This window comes from Phoenix dactylifera, chromosome 1 (genome assembly GCF_051530095.1).
Source record: "Phoenix dactylifera cultivar Ajwa chromosome 1, Ajwa_hap1_PhDact_Kaust_v1.1, whole genome shotgun sequence".
Lineage (NCBI taxonomy): Eukaryota > Viridiplantae > Streptophyta > Magnoliopsida > Arecales > Arecaceae > Phoenix > Phoenix dactylifera.
This window is the reverse complement of record NC_143190.1, coordinates 10,573,532-10,596,504: the sequence shown is the minus strand read 5'-3', so window position 1 is coordinate 10,596,504 and position 22,973 is coordinate 10,573,532. Positions and strand designations below refer to the sequence as shown.

The window sequence follows — 22,973 nt, the reverse complement described above, 5'->3', positions numbered from 1 at the left end:
GCCAGCTATAGGCTATAGCATGCGGGTCCCAGTTATAATTACATACCTGGCAGCCATGGGGCGAATTGTAAGTTTCTGGCCAAGTGGGCGCTCACGAGCTGATCCTTGGGAAACTCTGACTTGGTGACGTGGGTGAACGCGGTCTGACGTAATATGAGGATGTTTGGCCTGGAAGGCGTTGCAGCAAACCACCTCCATTATTTCGGTCAGTTTATTCTATTGGATTGGAGCCGAAGAGGCATTTAATATGAGGGGTGGTCAAGCAGAGCAGTCCGCGAATAATTCCGAAGCATAAAACAAGAGTCCAACTTGCTGTTTTGTGGTGTTACGGTTTTTAAAAGTCTCTCCGTTCTCTTTGTTTATGATTCTTCGCAAACTAATGCGCATTGGAACGTCATTGGGTTGAGCCACCGAACCCAGGTGTTTTTTTATGCACCATTGCTATTCGGGTGGGGAGAGGGAGGGAATGTAGCAACTACTCGATTAGAATGCTGTGAAATAAAATATGGAGTGGTGTTGTTTTGTGGCTTTGGTCTATTCATGGGCGTACGACACGAAAACCTCCTTCCGAGCACTGTGGATAAGGACGGGTATGGGGGGAAGAAATTGATTCGATGCTTGGTTTTTGTGGTTGCGAAGACCACCATTTATTTGGTAAACCACCCCTCTTTGGCTTAAGCTCTACGTTTTTTTTTAATGCAGTTATTTATGTGCTCAAAGCTAGCTCGATGATTGAGGCTTAAACCTGTATCTTCAAAGCTTGCTTAGCTTAATATATGTTCTTAAATTCCTTGGTGTATCTATTAAATTTTCAATAAATCAAAGATTGACAAAAATAACAGCTTGGTTTGAATACCTCCTACAAGACGATAAGTAAGGTCAAGATGGTTGTGACCAAGGTAACAATATCCAAATACAGACGTTCGATTTGCAACATTCGTAATTATATAAATACACACACACTATATATATATATATATATATATATATATATATATATGACAAGGATCCTAAGGTGGCCTTAAATTTTTAGTCAGACATTGGCAAGAATATTGGACACAAATCATTTGGCAGATAATGATTTTTTTGAATTTTTGCAATTCGAAAAATTTAGAAATCCACCGTATTTACTTAGGGTCACTCCAAATTGGACATTGGCGGGGAAGATGATGTATCTTAATCGGTTTTGCAAGATCAGGTCATGCAACTCAACAGATGATATAATAGGTTTTTTTTTTAATTAACAATTGATGTAACAGATTGAAAAACACAAAAACAACCAAGGTTAGGTATGGAATTTTTCCAATAAAGAACTTCGCGTACATGAAATATTTCCATAAAGGTGGTTAAATTTTTTCCGCTGTTAAGAAATTGTGAGAGCATCATACACAATAGATTGAGTGATGACAGTACAAATAATGCCAAGCATAGTTCAAATAATTTAGAAATCTAAGCGTACTTTGTCAACGATTCCAACTAGGCCATGGATATTGTTGACATTATGTCACTTACGTCCAAATAGAGAACTTCAGGTACACAAATATTTGCATAAAGATGATTAAATATTTTCTACTGTTAAATAATTGAGAGTGCATCATACACAATAGATTGATTGATGACAGTATAATAGTGCCAAGCTTAGCTCAAATAATTTAGGAATCTGAGAGCAGTTTTGTCAACGATACCGAGAGCGCTGTGGATTAAAACTGATCATGGGCAAGGCTTATGCATAGAAAATATCAAATTTTATTTATATCCATGGACCACTCCATGATCAGCTCTGCTATAAATATTGTTGCTGCTTATTTCCTTGTACATACATATACATATGTAGCATGTTACACCACTAGAATCGGCACTTCCACGGGTCAAATTACACAAGGAAAAATTAAAATCCAGTCCATGATATGCAATTCCTAACCCAATAATATCCTTTTCTCAAGGGGGGAAAAAAATCAACCTAATAATGTTATTTTTTCCGATTGTGCTCCAGATAGACCTGCCAGTCCAGTCGCGTTTCGTTTTTCACGGTACATTTAGCAGTCCGTCCACAAGCAGGACAACCAATGCAGAACAACACATGGAAGGGGGTGGAGGAGGTCGGTGCGAGAGAGAGAGATTGGTGCGAGACCAATGGTTGTATGAACTCGTGAACTAGAAAGCCAATCACAAGGCATTATTTTCCTGAGGCACAAAACCACCAGAGTAATTATATAAAACGAGAATAAATGTCTCACCTACCATGTAGCATAGTAATATTATTTCGAGCTGGAGTCATCGTCCGGTCAGGCTCAAGTGTCGTCGGGTTGTGTCACGAACCGTCACACGGCCGGCCCCATCGCAAACAGGAGTCACGAGACGGCCAAAGCCCCGACTCCTGCCGTCACACCGCCAAGGTTGACTCTTGCGAAATGGGACAAGCTTGGACGCGTCATGGCTTTAGTCCCTTCCTTTTCTCACTTGGATCCACGCTTCGGCAGCTGCTGCTGCTTCTTCTTCTTCTTTTCTTTTTTTTTTTTCTTTTTTTTCTTTTCTTTTTTTTTTAGCTAAAACGGACAATTCATATATCATGGGTAGAATTGATCAAAACCTGAGCCGGGCCGGCTCTACAGCAGAAATTAGGCTTGATGGCTATGCCCAGGCCCGGCCCGGCCCGACTGTCGGGCTTAATTTTTTGTTCAGACCCGATCCGACTTTATAAATCTGGTTCTAGGCCCGTGTAGCCCGGCCCGGCATGACCCGATAGGCCCGACCCGACAGGTCCGATTTTTTCTTTATTTGGAATCTAGAAATGGGCCAGAATGACCCGACCAGGCTCGGCCCGATTTTTTTGGTCGGGCCGCTTTTCTTGTCCAGGCCTGACTCATAGGCCTTTTTTAAATGCCCAAGCCCGAAAAATTCCGACCGAGCTGGGCGGGCCAGAAGGCCCGTGATCAGCTCTAATCATGGGTACGAATACACCCAATAGAACTAGAAAACAAAAGATCCCGAAGTGCTCCGAACATCTCTCTCTCCAAACTATAGGGTACCTCCTGAGTGGCTCGCAACATATGCTGCTATCCAGTCGGCTGCCCCGTTGGCCTCACGATATACATGCATGGCCTATGACACTCTCCCTCGCCATCTCCCAAATATCACGGAGCAGGGGGTGAACTCTCCTATAGTTGCTCGAGCCCTTTCGAACCCAGCTGATCACAGTGGTTAAAAGGCCCGTTCCCCGATCGTTTCATGCCACAACTTTCGAGGAGCCAGGACGCACACAAATATCGAGCTGTTCAAGTTTTGTTTCCTCATTTTAAGTTGAGCTTGGCTCGGACTCGAGTGAGGATTAGTTGTTACTAGATGTGTGCGGTATTCCTACCATGTTTTCCATCAGTTTCTTTTAAAAAAAACCACGGGTGCGCATGATATTAGCAATTAGTAATGAGAAAAAAAAGGGCTGAACTTACGAATAAGATTACTAGATTATCCCATTAAAAAAGAATATATGATTGAAACCTTAAATCGGAAACTGTTTATGATTGTCACGTAAACACGATGACACCACACGCCCATGGTAACTTGGATAAATAGATAGAGCATCTCCACGAGATCGGCGAGTGTATTCTAAGCAAAAAAGGGCACTTACCGTCTGCCTTGATTTGTACTCGTAGTTTTATGAGAAATTTTTTAGAATAAATTTTCTTGAATATTAGAATTGAAAATTTTTTGACCTCGTGATTTTGTATAGCCTCGTGAGGCCTATTTTTTTATTATATCTAGGGCACCACTGAAGAATTTTAAAATGCTTCGTTGACAGTTTGGCACTTTGGATCCAAAACAATTTCCTTTTTCTACTTTTTTGGAAAATTAGGAAGCAGCAGCTCTAAAGAAGAAGAGAAGGAGAAGGAAGAGAGAGACGAAGGCAAAGTACCCTGTGGCCTCGTCCCCCTCGGGGGGATTAGTTTATTCCGAAGTTTCTCCGATCCAAATAGTACTTCGAACTTGGAACGAGCATGAAGAAATTAACGATACTTCTTTATCTTTTGAGTTGTTCTGCCGGACCGGTCGCTCAAGATCTAAAGAAAACCAATTCTTTTCAAATAATAGAATTGTTACCTCGTAACTTTTATTTTTAAACGATGGTGATGATCCTTCATGATTTGATTCTCAATTTTCTGTGACCTTACCAATATCTCCTCAGAGTCACCATGCCGAGAACATAGGACAAGAAAAAATAATTCGAAAGATTCTTCATGACATTAGTGTGAGCTCTGGCAACAAATGGATCATTTGTTGGGCGCTAGAATCTCTAATTGTCTCGAGAATTTGATTTCATCTTTATCATCCTCTGTGCTAGGCAAAGTTTTACATGTTCACCATTTACAAGAATGCTTACAAGAATGTATCATGTCTGAATCATCATCATCAAAGGAGTAAAGCACAAGCCGGGGGTCAGTCCCAAGCCAAACACCAAACTCTCTCTCTAGATACAGCAAATTAGAAATGGGGAAAAGAAAAAAAGATACAAGTAACAACAGAGTTCCTTTGTACACTTATCACCCCCAAAGGGTACACTAAACAGCTTTCAGCAAAAAGAATGATGGGGTACATTCTTTTATTTCCGATCACTGGGTGTACCATACATGATTCATGGAAGGAATACTAAGTATTCCATTTTTATCTTCTATTAAAGAAAAAAGAATGACTAGATTTAACGACCTAATATACAGATTTGAAGACCTCCATTCTATCATTAGTAAAAAAAATTAATGATAGTATCACCATTATATCATAAAGTCTTTCCTCCATTACAGAAGCTTGCTTGTTCGCCGCTTTGCCGGGCCTCCAGGGAAGAGCTTCATTATCCAACCCAAGACCCTCTCAACTACCTGGAATTGGCAAAAAAAGAACAATAGCAACCAAAGTTTTTAGCAGCATACAAATTGATCAGTAGTTGATTTTTCACATAACATTGCCAAACTATAGAAAAGCTTAAGGCCTTTTTGGCATCATTATTATTTCTTTTTCTTTCTATACAAATTACTGAAATATCACAAGGAGATTGATGTTGAAGATAGCATTTGCATGAAACTTTCTGGCATCCCTTGCCTCCATTTTCACTCTTTTTCTGGAAGCAATAAATCTTTGCTTTCAAAAGCTTTAAATATTTTACAAAAAATTAAATAAGCAAAAGGGTTTCATCATACATGCTGTTTAATCTAGTTAATTTTTCTTCAGTTCTTGAAAACAAATACAGAAAGCAAAGAGCAATACCAAAGGGGCCCTTTCTGCTGTGTGAGACAGAGTGCTGCCAATTTAAAAATGGTAAAACAAGGAGCAGCTGGCTGTCCAAACCAGCAATTTTTTAAGGGGTATAATAGTAACTGGACTAGCTTTCTAACAGACATTTGAGTCTTCTCAAACAAGACAATTCTTCATAAGCTAGAGATGAAACTTTTAAAACCCGCATAAATAGATACGCATACATGCATGCCTGCCTTATGCCAGTCTGCTGCCTACAATTTTCCACAACCAAAACGAACAGCTGTCATCTAGCATTTGACACTGGAGCTCAGCCACTCTAATACAAATGCCGGGATCCAGAGCATTGAAAGTCCAGAAACAAATGAATGTCAATAAAGTCTTATTGCAATCTGATAAGAGTTCATTTTAATACCTAATTAATTAAAAGTTAATCACTAATCCGACCATTTGTACTAAGGAGATGGCAGTACTGGCAAAGAACTCCAAGAAACCGGTTTTGTACATCAAATAGTGTGGAGTCTCTGCTGTGTCATATTGAAACTACATAATTCAGTTGTGTTCCCCACCATTCCCCACCAATTCTTCAATGCTGAGCTCACACAGAAACAGTAATGAAGGAATGGTGCAGAGCATGCACAAATGCTTTTATCCACACACCACAAATGTGCTCATAAGTTCACGTGTGCAGCTGCCTCAAGGAATCTCATCAAAATTTGAATAAGGGCATTAAATCAATTGAAGCATGCTATGCAGTTCGTGATTTCTATAGCCTGGCCAGAATTCCCCATTAAGTGCACATTATCACTAAATAGCATGTATATGAAATAATTCTTCGCATGCAGGAGCCCCATTAAGTGGGTGGGAAAACAGACCTGCTAAGAGAGAGAGAGAGAGAGAGAGGCAGAGTTCAGAAAGCATGGGAGCTTAGTACTTCTCTAATCAATGGAGAAAAAAGTAGTGCTGTTTACAGTTATTATCCGGAGCTCATTCTGATCAAGAAGTTACATATGATAGAGCATTGAATAAGCATGACAAGGGCAGGAAAAAGAAAGTTAAAGCAACCCACAGTATTTCATTAACTGATGACTGATTTGACCAGTTTACCCAAGGATCACAAATTGTGATTACAACAACAATAATAATAACAAAACAAACTTTCTGCCTGAAAAAGCCATCTAGTAACAAAAATTAGAACTAAATCTTCAAATTAGCAATATCAAACAAGCAAGTGGACACTTATAAACAGTAAATCATGAAAGCATCTAATAATACCATACCTCATAGATATTTAAATTATCACAATCACAAGCACGAGTGGACACTTATAAACAGTTAACCATGAAGGCATCTAATAACTATCATACCTCATCGCCTTCATCAGCATATTCTATTTTATCATGCATGATATGGGAATCTACAGGCTTTGCCAAAACATTCTCATCAGCCATCCGTTGAGCAGTCATGAGCTCTAACCTCTGGGTCTGTGCCTCCAGCTTTTGTGATAGATCCTTGTTCAAGTCCTACAAAAATTGCAAGAAAAAAGTATTTAGTTGCAATTTTAGACCTGTGCTGAGGCACCTTTGGGTTGAGACATCTAACTACATGATCCTAATAAATGTCCAGATTCACAGATCGTCATATCATGTGATAATATGATAACAGTATGAAATTTAAACATTATACTTGTTTTGTAACTTATCACGGTTTAGTATTTAGTTGCAATGCAAATAGCAGTGCTATATATTTAAATTACCAGCAATCATTGTCAGAGTATATTACCTTCAGCTTGGAACAATTTGATGATTCAATTTTGAGAGCTCGCACCACCTCTTCTTTCTCCAGTGCTAGCTGCAAGTATCCAACATAAAGTACATATATTGAAATAAAAGATTTCAGCAGTGGAATGGGAAAAGGGGATTTCTGACTTCATCTTGTGAACAATTACATGCACGGTAATTAACATATGAAATACACTTAAATACATACCTCAGATATCAACGTATTGATGTTGTCAATCATTCTAAGCTGATCTACTGGAATACCACCAGATCCATCTGGAAGATATAATCTTCCATCTTCGGGAAGAGACATGAATAAGCTGATATCTTGCAATGCATTTAGGCTATCGTTGAGCATTGTTTCTGGACCAGTAGCCTCCCCATCAACCAGATTCACATTTTCAGCACCTAAAAGAGAAATCTAATGGTTCAGAATGGAATATATATAGCAATAGAAAAAGTACAAATGATGGTAAAGATCCCATAATAATTTCTGCAATTCAAGTCAATCAAGCACTCACTGGAATGCAACAACCAGGGAGCCTATTGACAGTCCTTGTGTTAAAGTAGCGCCCAGAATGGATGTAGTTGCTGGACTTCTTAAACCCATGGAATACCGAAGGAAAAGAGCAGAGAAATCAATTATCCGCTTCTATCCTTTTTACTTTGTTTAGTTTTATGTACCCTACTATAGATGCAAACTACTTTCATGGCAAGTATTCTTGCTTTCATAGTCACAGCAATCTTTACATTGAAACACTTCCAAATTAATAACAAAATATTCTAATCTGAATGATTATCCAAACTTAAAATTGTTCAATAATTCATAAACTCTATAAATTAAGCATGTTGATGACTAATGATGCATCTGTTAACAATGATGTTCATCACCAGTGTTGCAACGTTGTAATCTTCAACCAAACAAAATTTTCTAGAGGAGCAAAACTCTATCATCTTATAATGCTCGAGATCTTAGATGATCAAAACAAGCCCAAGAGATGAGGTCATAGATGCCAATTATTCAAGTACCTTCCTCTCTATAAATTAAAAGACTAAATGAAGATGATGTAATTTGTTAATCAATAGTAAAACAAATTAAAGTAACTAAGACTTTATTGATGTAAAAGCACACACCATCAGATATTTATGGAATTGAAGATGTTTATTATGATGTGCGGTATTGATAAACATGGCATAAATAACGCAAAGTTAACTTCCCCATGTTGCTAACAAGCCTATGTTTTTAAAACCAGACCGGACAATGAACCGGCAAGCTGCCCGATTCCCATGTTGACCAGTTTGATCTCCCACGCCTCACATGCCTAGGGAGTGCCCTCACGTACGGCGAGAAGCCCCCATTCCCCACATCTCACGTGCCTGGGGTGCGCCCCTCCCCGCTCCTCGCGCATGGCTAGTGCACCTTAGTTTGACCGATCCACCAGCACCATTGCACATCTCACGTGCCCCCTCCCCGCCGCCACATGCAGCGCCGTCCTCCCCTCCACATCCCCTGCATCCACTCCCCACTCCTCTATTGCCCTCGAGCTCCTCGTACTCCCCCACAATTGTCGCTGCATTCACCATTGTCCACTATCTCAGCACCACCACCACCGCTTCCCGTTGGGCTTATCTTTAAGAGGCTTGGAGGAGGGGGAGGGGTCACGTGGAGGCCGGAGTCGAGGAGGGGGAGGTGGGGTCAGCAGAGCAAGGCTGCGGAGTTGGTGTGGAGTGGGGGGACGGGGAGGGATGGGGGCTAGCAGCAGATGGCAGCAAGGTCAACGAGGGCAACAATGTGGCAAAGTAATGGCCCAACATAGGTGACCTTGAGGTGGGTATCGTGTGTGGTGGCGCAGCGGCGAAGGAGGAGAAGAGGGAGGCTTTGATGAGGAAGCGATCGGAGGGGGAGCAGGGGAAGGAGGGAGGGGAGAGGGGCTGGGGGCAAAAAATGACTTGAAGGATGGTAGAGAAGTGCGAGGGGGAGACTGTTGGAGGGTTGATGTGAATCTTGTGAAGGCCGAGGTCTAGACTTTCAATGCCACAACCGCCATCGGGTGGAGCGACTGGAGATGGAGGTCGGACTGGTACTTCACTCCCGGCTCGAACTCGATCACCACCTCCATCCCCACCGCCATTCATCCAAAAATAAAACCCAAACCAATGAGAGAGAGAGAGAGTGAGAGAGAGAGAGAGAGAGAGAGAGAGAGAGAGAGAGAGATTGGGTGACCCGATCAATGAAATTTCCCCTCTCTACTCAACCCATGAGAGATTAGGTCAAAAGTCCTCTAGCAACCCATGAGAACCGAACTGGACTGGCTGGTTTGTTCAGTACGTTCGGTTCTCCCTGGTTTGACTGAGTTTTGACTGCTTCTAAAATCTCCTCTAGACTAGACCGGACAGGCAACCGGTTCCCAATTCAACTAGTCGAACTAGCTGATCTGGTCTAGTTTTACAAACATTGAAAAGAGCTAGTGTTCCTACTTACAAGTACGAGTTTAGTAATAACACAGAGAAGCATGTGTGAAATTCATAACTGAGATTAGCATGTGTTAGTTTCATACCTAAATCCTCTGTAGAAGTAGACGCATCTCTTCTACTAGGGGAAGCTTTTTTTGAATCTTTGATTTTCCCATCTGTAGATGCTTTCCGTAGTTTAGACTGCAGAACTTTTTTCTCTGTGTAATACAAGTATAATCAAAACCAAAGGAGAGCTTATTCATGACATGTAATGTGCTTGTCTATAAGCTTGCATGTGAAACATGCAAAGCTAGAAGGATATATTTTTTCTCATATAATGCACTAAGAAAATAAAACAAGGTAAAAATTCTGTAAACAAGATAAGAAATTTACAAGGCATGGAAAGGAACAATTTATTAGCAATAATTGTTTTTATAGCATTTTTCCCCTTAAGTAGAGGGTGACAAAGAAGTAACCACTGCACATATTTAGATTAAAAAAAAACGTCATTGCCATGATAAACACTATCAGCAATCACAAGATTCTGGAGCTGTCATATTTTAAAGGTAATGGTAAAATCTAATTGAGAATATCAAGCTACAAGTTGAGAAAAATTATACCTTCCTGCAAAGCATTGATGGTGGACTGGAAATCCTGGCGTTCTTTCTCTAAAATAGAGACCTTACGTCTGTATGAGTTCAGAAAGAACTATTGGTTAGTGATATTATAGCCATGGAACTGCACACCACACTTAATAAGCTTTATCCTAACTATTTGGGACCAACTTTTAGGAAGCTGCTGTGTCATAAATTCCTAGGGCCAACAAAAATCATTGCCAGCATAAAATGTTGGTTATATGCTACAAATTCATGAAACTTCAGAATTTCAAGAATGGTTATGATAAGGGGTGAAGCTCAAGAAATGTTTCATTTTAAAAAAAAACGTAACTAATAGCCAGATCTTAAAGTTTTAAACATTAATTGAGCTTGAATGCTTAATGTAGATAAAAAGCTAACAATCTTAATTAACTACTACAGAGATTACTCTTGTTCTATTGGACCACAGAAAACAACAACATAAGATGTAATCATTATAAACACTGTTATACTTCTTTTCATGTCCATCTTAAAACAACTCACTGTGCATCTAAGCAACATACCCAGTTCATTTCCAATTAAGCATCCATCATTAATAAATTAAGACATAATACGTATAATGTCAAACTTACCTGTATGAAGGGATTTCAGAACTCAAATTCTCCAGTTGTTTTTCCAGCTTTAGCTCATTTGACCTCAGTTTGAGTGCCTATAAAAATGTAAACAAAAGTGTACAAGATAATGAACAAGATGATCAACCAAAGCATGCATTCCTTCATCATAATACATATTGGTCCATACCAGACCATGATATTCACCAAGACGATGTCCTTTACCATGCGATATCATAGCAAATCAACAAATACTATTAGCCTTGATCAAGAAGAGAACATGTTGATAAATTCTGATCACCAGCCTATTCTCTCATCTGCCTGGGATGATGCAATAAATAGGCCGGGGTTGGCTAATTAAAACCCTGAGTTTAAGGCCAAGATTGTAATATGGATGAAAAGGATTTAGTTTTATCTTCTGATTCTTAAAAATAGGTTTAAGTTTTGGCTGCTAGAAATTTTTAGCAGACCACAACAATCTAGCAAACCTGAATGATAAGTAGGATCATAAATAACCAGATAGTTTGAAATGAGAGTGGATGATGAATAGATGGAAGGTTTTCTGACTGGCTAGATCGAAAACTAAACAGATAGATATGGAAGTGATGAAATAATATGATAATAACCATAACATTTAAATATTGCTACCATCGCCAATTAAGGGAGAGCAACCTCTAAAGTATTTACTAAAGCTTCTGAGTAAATAGTTGCTATCATAGCGAATGATCTTAGCTAAGGCTCAACCACAGCCAATTGCTACTATTACAAAATCCCACAATACTCCAAATAATAAAGGAAAGCTACTTGATGTCATCACACTTAAAGAAAAGAAAAACTAGAACATATGTATCTGTTACAATCATATTTATGTGTCTCAAGCAGCACATCTAAACCATCAATCACCTCTTGTGATACAAAACTCATATTAATCCCAGGACTGCTGATTTACATGCCTTACCATATCCTATGTTATAATAAAAAGGCAAGAGGCTCTTCAACATGCACAAGCCTCAACTTGATCTAGAGCTGTTTGCGAGCCCCTATACTTGAAAAGTTTTCCCCCTGAACTGAGTCAATTTCATTTTGTTGTCTTTTCTAAAGCCTATCAAAGATGGACTTGTCACCTCGTGGATATGAACCTGAACTCTGCAAAAATTTAGTGCACAGTGGAAGGTTGTACACATTTGATCGGAATTCGGTTATGGCATTTAGAAGTTCAGAGTTAAGGTTCCTACACCTCTACTGCTATAATGGGAACTTGAGAGAAGGACTCCACCCTCCTTTTGACCGTCCAATAATATTACCAAACCACTATGCAGCACCGCACAGCAGCTTCAGGGATATGACAGTATTTGACTTTTTGACCTTTTCCCCTCCACAGACACGTGTATTGCGCATGCCTGACACCAGTATCTTAAATATTACAGTTCATATTACAAGCAATATGAACTAACAAATAAAGGATGAGATCCTTTCGACTAAACTACAAAATAGAAACAGAAGGATGCTAGCCAACTATCATCAGGATAACACAGCTTAGGATTTATTGATTAGCTTGAAAGGTTCGTCACCTTCAAAAGATGGAGCCATCACTGCTATAAATAAGAAAAGCAATGGCTGCAGATTCTCTGACTAAATTTTAAATTGTTTTACTACATGGGTACTAGGTGTTGAAGGCTCTTTATGCGGGATATCTCATCCTGATAAAAATAGAAAAATAAGTAAATCATGACTACTTTACCTATGATGGAAAAAGGAAACAACAGTTACTGGCCATAACATGACTCACCATAACAGCCATAAGCCCATAACTAAAAAATTTGATATGAAACTTCCCCTAGGATAAAAATAAGATTTAATAGTCTTTGATCTCTGACCTTGTTCTCCAAAAAAAATGTGTGTAGACTGTACACCCATAAAAGACAAAAAAATAGATCTAAGTTGGGTTCACATACATAAGCAAGAAGCACTTCCATTTATATGGGATGGACTCTATAGGTCATGTTACGAACTAACACAATCATGTTTAACATCTTTTACAACCACATATGCAAGCTACTATGAACTAGCACATAACATAAACAGGGGAAAGGAAAGAAAGGAGAACAAAGACGTGAAAGATAAATGCTAGCATTGGAAAACACAAGTTTATTATTCTTTATGCTAACTGGAAAAACTTTAAATTACATCCTGAAAGTCCTTTCAACAACTGATTAAGTGTGGTATCCACAACGTTTGTGCAAGATAGCCTCCTTTTAAGAAGTCTCAAACTGATAAAACAAGCTCTATGGAGAAAGTCATTGAAAAAGAACTAGCATAAACATAGGACAAAGAAAAAGAAGAAAACCGGCTACCTTCTCTTCTAAGCTAATGACTTCAGATGCAAGTATTTTCGCTCTTTCATCAGCAGCATTGCATTCTAGCTGTGCATTTGCATATTCCATTTTGACAGACTCAAGTGCCAGCTGTTATAAATACCGAGAAAATGATGTGAATAACAATTTGCTTGTGAAATGAATGTTAGAAATTGTAGAATCACAAGAAAATAATCATACAAAAACCTTATATAATACGAGAACATGAACAAGAAGCACAAGTACAGAGTTTTTTTTTTTTTTTTTGCTATGAAGAATGTGTTCATATAAGACAAAGACATTAAAATTTGAAAAATGAATAACAGCACTACATCATTCGGCCATATACTGAAAACTCTTCATTCTCAAATAGTGAATAAATCTTGCACATATCTGTTGCATACCTAGCAGAAAATAGAAAAGAAAATAATGCACACAACGCAAATTACCGAGTGCTCCTTTGTTGACGTGGTGGAGAACAAAAAAGGATGCCAAACATCTATATGTGCATGAGGTTCCACTAATTATAACCAAGGTTTGCAATCTCAACATCAAACTCTGTACCATTACCATCTTGTACAGTTTGGCATATCAATACTCAGTATGCCTCTGTACCATGTACCAATTCCATATCGATAACATACCGGTACAAATTGGTATGTCATTCCATGATTATAACTGACCTATCTCAGATTTTTTTGAAGCAGATCTTGTATAGGTTGGTTTTGACTAGAAACTTTAAGCCAATTTGTGTCATGAGGGCAGAGATTTTATGGGTCAAGTTGGATCAGACCAGGTCAGGTCAACTTGGATCATTTACATTTATTTGCTATTAGTTGTGTCATTTTCAGTGGAAATAAAATCATTAACATGTATCAAATTTTAACAAAACTAAGTCAATTCATGACTCCTTATTTTCCTATGTTTTTATATGGTTTAGCACAACATGGATAGGACAGGTCAAGCTGGGTTGATACATGTCTGGTCAAAATAGGTAAAGGTAAGTTAGAACAAGTTACAGTCAGGTTGGGACTGGAATAATTATTGGAATAGGAAATTAAGAGTCGGCTAGGTTGAGTCCAGTCCTAGGGATTAACTTGTCGTCAAGTATGGTCAAGCAGTATCCAGGGGCGGCCCAATACATTTGGGGGCCTAAGGCGAATCCAATGAACGAGGCCTCTTTTTTTTAATAATAATTTTTTTAATAAATATAAAATACTTAAAAAAATGATATGAAAATAGATAGCTATCAAGTATACTATTTCAACAAAGATACATGAATCTAACAAAGATAGACAAAAAGTCTTTTCAATTTAATATAATTCTTGAATGGAAGCACATAAAAGTAATTACTCAAATGAAGAGCCATGAAACTGATTAAATAACTGAGATAATGCTTGGCAATACTGTTTACCATGTCAAGCAAGAGCCGAATAGGAAAAGGTCATCCCATGGCACTTCATGCTCAAGGTAAAGAAAAGAATTTGTCCATAAAGGAACCTCTCTATAAGAGAAAGTAGGGTCATTATGGGAAATTCACTCCATCTAATTAATAAAAGTCCCATCCCACCATCTCCCCTTTTTTCTTTTTTAGTAAATAACCATCTCCCCTTCAAGTGAGTACCCAAGCAGCAACTGAACATCACGGCACACCAGCCATTCAACCCCCTCCCTCCTTTTCTCTCTCTACCACCCAAGAGGGGAGAAGAAACCGAGAGGAGAAAACTAAAAGAATCTCCACCCTCCAAGAAGTCCATCTCCAATCCCCCTATCTTTCTTCCGGATGGCCCAGCTGGATCAGGAGTAATGTGAGGGAAGGAAAACCAAGACCAAAACCAAAAAAGAGAAGGGATGAAAATTGAAAGATAAGAGTGGCTTCAGGCGTGTATCAAGCCAACCAAATCCCTCCTCTCTCTCTCTCTCTCTCCACCCAAAACAAAACTACTGTCCCCAACTTCCCAAATTGCCCCTCTGCAGGCCAAGAAACTCTCCACCTCCCTTCCATCAAGGGGGAAGACTTGTAGCCAGCTCCTGTTCCCGTTTTATATGGGGCTTTTGCTTCCTTTTGGTCAGTCTCCCGAGGGCCTTCCATTGGCCCGGAGCCTTAGGTGACCGCCTCGGTCGCCTAGGGCTCGGGCCAGCCCTAGCAGTATCGAACCGGAGATAGTTTAAGTTGAGTATATATTGAGCTTGCAAACATTATTATTCTATCTCGGACCAACTAAAACCAACCAAACCCAACACCTTTTCAAGTGCCAACCTACTTCAGAAAAACACAAACCATATGCATTCAGACAAATGTACCAATGCAAGTTCTTAAACATCAAATGCCTAAAGATACCTATGTATATAGCAAATATTTGAATGTGTGCATGCATGCATACGTGAATAAAAATATACAATAAATACAAACATGCGTGCATGCAAACCCACTTCCACAAACTGACCATCCACCCTCCACTTCCAACACACACACATGCACACACGCGCACGCACACAGACAGATGGAATCTGCTCCTTTCAAAAGTAGAGAGCTATCTACTTCTCTCGAGTCCAAAATCAACAATGGAGTATCCAAATTAAAGATCCATATCATTCATCATGATGTATACCACTAAAGATGCTAACAAACCAAAAAATCAAGTATTTTGATAGTCCCAAACTTTTGCATCAAGTGGGTGCAAAAAAAAAATGGTTAAAATAATGCAAGATGATGCTTTGGTATGATCTAAGCATTAAAATCTAGTGATCTTCAATCTATATATGTTGTAACATGTGTGATCATGATTAATAATATTGATTTTCAATTTAAATGCCTTATTATGCATTTTAGCACATTAGCACAGTGAAAACCGTCCATTTTTGTGCCCACTTGATGCATGGTTAAAGAACACCAAAATAAGTGATTTGTGATTTCTAGGCATTTTTAATGGTACGATCATAATTAACAGGGTGGATCTTTGATTTGGATGCTTGAGAGGAGAACATAGTCCATCCCACACATATATAAATTATATATAACTGGTAAAATCCAAATTAGTTTGGTGATGTCCTGAGGATGGAGTGAAAGACCACGCAAAATTCTGATCAGCCGGATCCCGTGATCCCTTGGACTTTTTCTGGAAGAATTTTCAAGAGTTCAAATAATACATCACAATGAGAGTGGACTTCTCTATAATGTAATGGTTTAGAAGAGTCACCGTCTAGTTCACCGCTAGGACTTTTCCCTTCTAGATTAGTGGAAGGAGATACAAATTCCAGTTAGGCAGATGAGGAAGTGCAGCTTAATATATATGCATGTATTTAACACACACACACAAATGTATGTACATATACATATAGGGTGCAAAGAAAGAACTTGACACCCACTACCAAATTTAACATTGCGATCCAAAAATGAAAAAGTGAGCCATTGGATGTGATGCCTAAAATTTCTGTATAAAAAAATCATCTATTCTCTAGGCCCTTACACTATGCATCAAGTCGCCCCAAAATCAATGTATAACATTTCATTATAACTATATATTTGAGATAACTTGATGCATAGGCTAGATGCCTCCAAAACATATGATTTTTTGTATATGGATATTTTTTAGGCCTTATAAAGCACATCATCAGCTCAAATTTCCATTTTTGGCAACCAACATTGGATTTGGAGGTATGTGTAAAGTTTTTTCTTTATACCCTGTGTGTATTGTAACCACACACACACACACACACGCACACACACATAGGATGGACTATTCTCCTCTCAAGAGGAGAGGGTATTTGCTCTTGAATCTAGAATCAATAACGGGATATCTAAATTGAAGATCCACACCATTGATCATGATTTATGCTACTAAAAATGTTGAGAAACCAAATATCACAGATTTTAGTGGTCTCTAGTCCATGCATCATGTAGACACAATAATAGACTATTTCCATTGCTCTAATATTGCTAAAATACATGATAAAGCATTTAAATTGAGAATCTATCTTACTGATCATGATAAACATACATTAAAACATATATAAATGAAAAATCAATGGATTTTAATACTTAGATCATAGCAAAACATAGTTTTGCATCATTTTAACCACTTATTTTTGTATGCACTTGATGGATAGGTTAGAGACTAAAAAAGCATATGATGTGAATCTCTAATTTCGATGCCCCTTTGTTGACGTTAGACTCAAGAGTAGATACCCTCTCCTCTTCAGCGGAGCAAAGTCCATCTCACTCTTTATACATACATATATATAGCATCCTTCACATCTATTATGATAACACACAATGAGAAAAAGGGGAGGGCACAGAGGATTAACTAGTTGAGCCTTGATTTCTTCCTGCAGCCCTTCCATGTCGAATTTTAGCTGGCTGATAGCCTTTCCCTGAAATAAAAAATCAAAGCTTAAATTTAATACTAACTATAGAGCAATAAATACAAGATGCTTGATTTATCAATTTCTACATACCTAAAGATGTACTGCAACAAAAGTAAAAGCATAATCTTAGGATGACTACAGTGAATATTCTTTTACATTCTAAAAAGAATAGGGATCCCAATATCCGACCATATAATACTTATTTTCCTTTCTATTCCTACCTAAATATAGTGATGGAGGGTAATTAAATCTAGCCTTATGCAACATGAAGACCGGTCCATTACGGTGGATATTCCTTTGCATGAAAGATTTCAGTAGTTATTTCAGGTAAAGAGGAACATGAAATCCCCACCATGGGGCTGCACATAACCAACCAGAAAAGTAAGACCTTCTTCTCGTTCAAATATAATTGATGTTCTAGTGACATCAAAATCTTCAGGTAGTTATTAGCCTCTTTATTGTTACTAAACAGAATTTGGCTGCTAGATGTGTTTACAATCACTGACGAGAAGAAGAGTTAATGGGAGTATACTAGATTTTGTTATGTCGATCAATAAGCATATTATGCAGAAAATATGCATGCTCCACATCAACCAGAAAGAAAGTGGCATGTCATTTAAGAGACAAGCAGCATTCACTACGCCTCAAGCAACATGTGACAAGTACCAAATGAGATCAACCAAGTCAGAATGGCCAGGGAGAATATGCATAAAATCAAATCTTTAGTGTTTTAACTTTTAAATAAAGGGCTACATTTTCAGGCCAACTCACAATTAGATAACACACCTGTTGGTTATAGCTCTCAGTCAGAGATGAATTCTCAGCAGCCAACGACTCTGCTAGTGTTCGTGATGTGTCCAGAGCTCGTTGCAGAGAAAACTTTTCTTGTGTCAAATCTTCAATGTGCTGCAAAAAAGAACATTATGGACACCAATGAAAAAGATCCCTAGCAGTTCAAAGTGAAGATTATAACAAATGCATGATGGCAATAATTCATCTATAATGAAGTACACGGAGAAGTGCAAATTCAAAGTAAGGATTATTTTTTAAGAAGTCATATAAGTAGGTCCAAGGCAAAGTTTTCTAATTTTCAATTAATTGGATTTCCATTTCACATTCAAATGCATCAGATTGAACTACAACTATAGTTTTGGTGGGTCGGAGAGATCTGGTTGTCTAGTGAACAGCAGCTCTAATATCTTCTATTGTAACTATGAATTGTTTAATCAATGAACAAGAATCCCAGTGGATCAATGTATATATATATTCACTTTTTGCGAAACGGAAACTAAAACAGTGACCTGACTCCTTTTTTTCTTCAATCCTCGTGTATTAGCCTCTAAAAGGAGCAACGAAATGCTAATATAAAGGTGCCTAAAGGTGAAAATTAAAAACAATAAATACAATCACCTGCTCCAATGCTGCAAAATCTTCATCTTTCTTCAGAATTGGGATATTATGGTCACTCTGCATATCATGATCCTCCTGCATATCCTGATCCCCTACTCCCAGATCCAAAAGTGGTGTATCATTAGAAACAGAAGTCAAGGATGGCTCCTTTTCAATATTAACATCCATAGTTCTCGAATCATAAGATTGCTCAATAGTGACGAGCTCCGCAGACAGCATTTTCTGAGAAGATGATGAGTGAGTCTCTGTACTGTCAAAATTTGAACTACTAAAAGATGATGGAGGATTAGCTTTCTCAGGCTTGTCATAAGGCATATAAGATACCCTAGGCACACCAAGGGAGTCAAGAAAAGATGGGCGAGATCGACCAAAAGTAGTTCCATAGCCAGATGAAGGAAATTGATTTTGGTTAGAAGAACTTCTAAAAGCTAAGCGAAAATCTGCAGATGGTGGTTCTGATGCATGCCAAGGTGCACTGCCAACATTGAGGCGACGACTAATGGCATCAGCAATCTGCCCCCCTCCTGTATTTATACCCAAAGCACTATGATAGTCCATGTTGCCACCACGAATAGGTTGCTCCACTCCAAGAAATGAGTCTGTTTATTTGGTGGTTGAGCATAAAGCAGCAGGCCTCACATCAGAAGTTAAGTCAAAGAAAATAGAATCATCAGTAACCAGTTTGATGAAAAGTATGAACTTTACATATACCTTTACGTACTCCAGATGTGTCGGTTGAAGTGCTGGGAAGCCCCAACCTCTTATGAGTAGAAACACTTTCTGACCTCTCAGGAAGAAAACCTGAATGGTTTGTTTTCTCATCAATGTTTGGCTTTGCATGAAGCGAATCTAAACTAATAAGCTGATCTCCTGTAATAACATCAGTTGGCTCAGATTTGGTACGAGTAAACTCAGTGTTCTCTCTAAAGTGGTCATAATAACCATTGTCCAGCTGAGAAAAGCCTGAGCTTCCATATAATTTAGAAACCTCGTCCCTTGCAGGTTCTTGCTCTGAATCTCCATATAATGCATTATTGCTGCTAAGCCAGGAGGAAGAGGTTGCAGATGTCCCATTTGAGGAACCAGCATCAGTGCTTTGGGAAGGACTAACTGTCTTATTTTCATGAGATGTAACTGACCCAGAAGGATTGGTGACAGTAATACCATCCCTACCAGATACAGATCCATCTCTCACATGCTCACTATTTTGAGTATGTTTACCATGTTGGTCAACATCAGCTGGCTGCAACTGGCCAGTAGATGCTGCCTTCTTAGCAGCCTTCTGCCTACGGAACTCCTCTAGCTGGTCATGGAAAAACAATAACCTCAGATATCAGTGTTGTCACTCATTAAAGAGTACAATCTGAATAATACATCTAATGTCCACACAACAAAAGGTGCATGTGGTGCAATAATATTCAATATCTATTATGTCAAAAAAAAAAACCGAGAGGAGCAATTTAACTCATTAAATACATGATACAAGTCTCATATACACGCAGCAGCAAAATGTCTTCTAAACATTTATGCTATTTACACTGCAATTTTCAAGCAGATCTGGGAAATGGGGGAGAAATGAAAGATTTCAAATTTACAACCCCAACTCAAATCCTTGTATATTCTACGATATCCCAAATTAGCTTTTTTTTTTTCATCACCATCATTGTGTTTAGTGAGCAGAGTTTAATAAAACTGTGACACAGATGCATAAAATACTAAATCAGTGAACAAGTGAATTGTGCAAACATTACCAATATTTTCCCAAAAAGAGAAAAACACATTTAAAATTTGAACTTTGTCAAGGTTCACTTCCTATCCTGGTGGAATATGCCAAAATTAAGCAAATAACTTCGTAAATTTAAAGGGATAAAATAGTGGCAATTAGAGTTTCCATATTATTTGTAAATGAATGAACCGTCTAGCATACAGTTGAAGAGATCCATGGAAAAATGATCAAAAGAACAAGCAGTTAATCTGGAGGTAGAATTCCATAGGCTATTCTAATGCCACATCCATCCACCTTAAGCTGTCTCCACTAGTTCATCATAAGTACAAGCTTACAAACTTAAGAATCAGAAATTTGAGGACTGTTGGCATCATTGCTGTTTTTTTGTTTTTATTTCTCTATAAATTAGTGAAATCTCCCGTGGAGATTGATGTGGAAGCCAGTTTTCAGGCCCAACTTCCACTATTCCAAGTTTCTGTTTTTGATCCTTTCTGAAGCAATCAATCCTTGCTTCCAAAGCATTTGAAGATTTTGATAAAAAAAATCTTGAAAACGCAAAAGAGTTCCATCATGAAGGGGACTGGTCCAGTACATTTTCCTTCTTGGGACTTTGTAAACAAAAACAGAAAACGAACGCAATACCAAACGGGCACCCTAAGAAAGAGTCTTTATAAGAGTTGTTAGAAAATCACTAGATTAAAACCTCCAAATTTCTCCCTCAAATGAGATTTGTTGATCCGCAATTCAGAAACTATTCTTTATTGTCTAAATTCCCAGAATTTTCAAGATTTGCAATCAAAGATGAGTATTTTGGTAAAATCTTGATAAGAAATCTCAGAAAACTCCGCAAACGACAGGAAAGAAATCAAACCGGAAAGCAAAACAGATTGAGATCGTACCCGTTTCTTCCCAGCTTCGAGATGGCCTTTGCGTGAAGAAGCGGCAGAATTTGGCAGGACGTGCGCCGAAGCCATGCCCAAACCCCAAGACCCGCCCGATTTACACCAAAATCTCTGATGCTTCCCGTAGCACCGGCCCAAGGATTCCAACTCCGACGCCGCCCGGCAACGAATCTCAAAACAAAGAAAAACTCACACAAAGAATGGACAAGAAGCTCAGATCTCCGAAAAAAATACACGAATCGAAAGAAAAAATAGTCGAATCACAGAACGAATTAAGCGACGATATCTTGGAGAGGGGCAGAGGAGGGAGAGCACAGGAGAGAGGGGGAAAAAGCCCTAATTAAGGCACGGATATAACAAGAACGTGAGACACCCTTACAGATCTCTCCCTCCTCCCCTCTCTTCCCCCCCCCCCTGTTTTTTAATTTTTGTTTTACTGTTATTGCGTTTTCTTATGGAAACGTCGGCTTTCTCCCCCCCTCTCTCTCTTGCGGTGGGTGGGATCCGCTCCAATGTTTGAAGATCGGACCGGAACGGCCGGGAAGATGGCATCTGGTTCGGTCTGACATGGCAATTGAACCGGACAACGTTTTGCTTCAAGTTTGAAACAGACACTTATATTTGTCCCCATTTTGCTTCCTCTCACTTGAACGCATATAGCTTTGTAAGGAAGCAATTACACTAAGGGCTCATTTGGTCCGCGAAAAAAGAACGAGAAAAAATTATAATCAACGAAAAAATAATGAGATGCCTCTTGTTTGATTGGAGTTTTCAAAAAAGAGAAATAAAAAAGTTGTATTCTTATGAAAATATAATTCTCATATTTCATGAGAAAGTTTTTTCCATGAAGATCATGAAAAAGTTACTTTTCCATTAGACTTGAATCACTCCATCTTTATTTTTTCTCAAAAAAACCCTTCAATATTAAAAAAAACATTAAAGACCTAATTTTTATTAAGGGTATAATAGGAATTACACATAACTTTTTCAGAAAGATGGATGGTCAACCAAACATAAGCACTCTATAAATCTATCGTTTTTCCATGTTTAACCAAACATGCCAAAAGTACATTCACAGGCATTCTCTTTTTTGGAATCTTCTTCTCAGGAATCATATTTGTAGGAGGAAAAATGCTTCTTGCGAACCAAACAAACTCTAATTGTGTTCACTCTCATATAAATGCATGTGTTCCTTTGTTGCGGAAAACAAAAGGAGTAAAAAAATAATCAAATGAATGATTAATTAATTAGATAAGAGAAAAAATTGAGAGATTGATCTACCCATTTCAATCTCGTCCAGCCAATAAGAATCCGAAATCGCTTGCACTATTTTTTAATAAGCTAGAGGCATCATGCCAAAAAGGTTGTCACGATAATATTGATGACCTGCAAAAGCATTACTTGGTTAAGTGCTCGAAGGTCAAGGTAGTAGACTACATTATCTTGAGGGCAAACTAGATCATCAGTCTCCACTGTGCAAATAGCAAGCAAGGCAATATTCAATTATGCCATAGGAATATTAGGTGA

General features: G+C 38.4%; 1 protein-coding gene across 2 annotated transcripts; it reads right to left on the bottom strand.

Annotated features, from left to right (window-relative positions):
* Positions 1-4,295: 4,295 nt before the first annotated feature.
* Positions 4,296-22,031, bottom strand: LOC103711424 (protein BLISTER-like). Of its 2 annotated transcripts, XM_088720838.1 has the most exons (14): positions 21,444-21,900; positions 19,530-20,121; positions 19,143-19,417; positions 18,819-19,040; positions 18,195-18,314; positions 17,349-17,414; positions 13,041-13,151; positions 10,708-10,784; positions 10,100-10,167; positions 9,584-9,697; positions 7,234-7,433; positions 7,027-7,095; positions 6,612-6,767; positions 4,296-4,871 (listed from the first exon to the last, which is right to left on the bottom strand). In XM_088720838.1, the coding sequence occupies exons 1-14, from the start codon at positions 21,516-21,518 to the stop codon at positions 4,791-4,793; spliced, it is 2,226 nt and encodes a 741-aa protein (XP_088576964.1). In that variant the 5' UTR covers positions 21,519-21,900; the 3' UTR covers positions 4,296-4,790. The 2 variants fall into 2 exon arrangements, with proteins under 2 accessions (XP_088576964.1, XP_008795781.2); XM_008797559.4 differs by having other exon boundaries at positions 18,819-19,417; positions 21,444-22,031.
* Between the last annotated feature and the right edge of the window lie 942 nt (positions 22,032-22,973).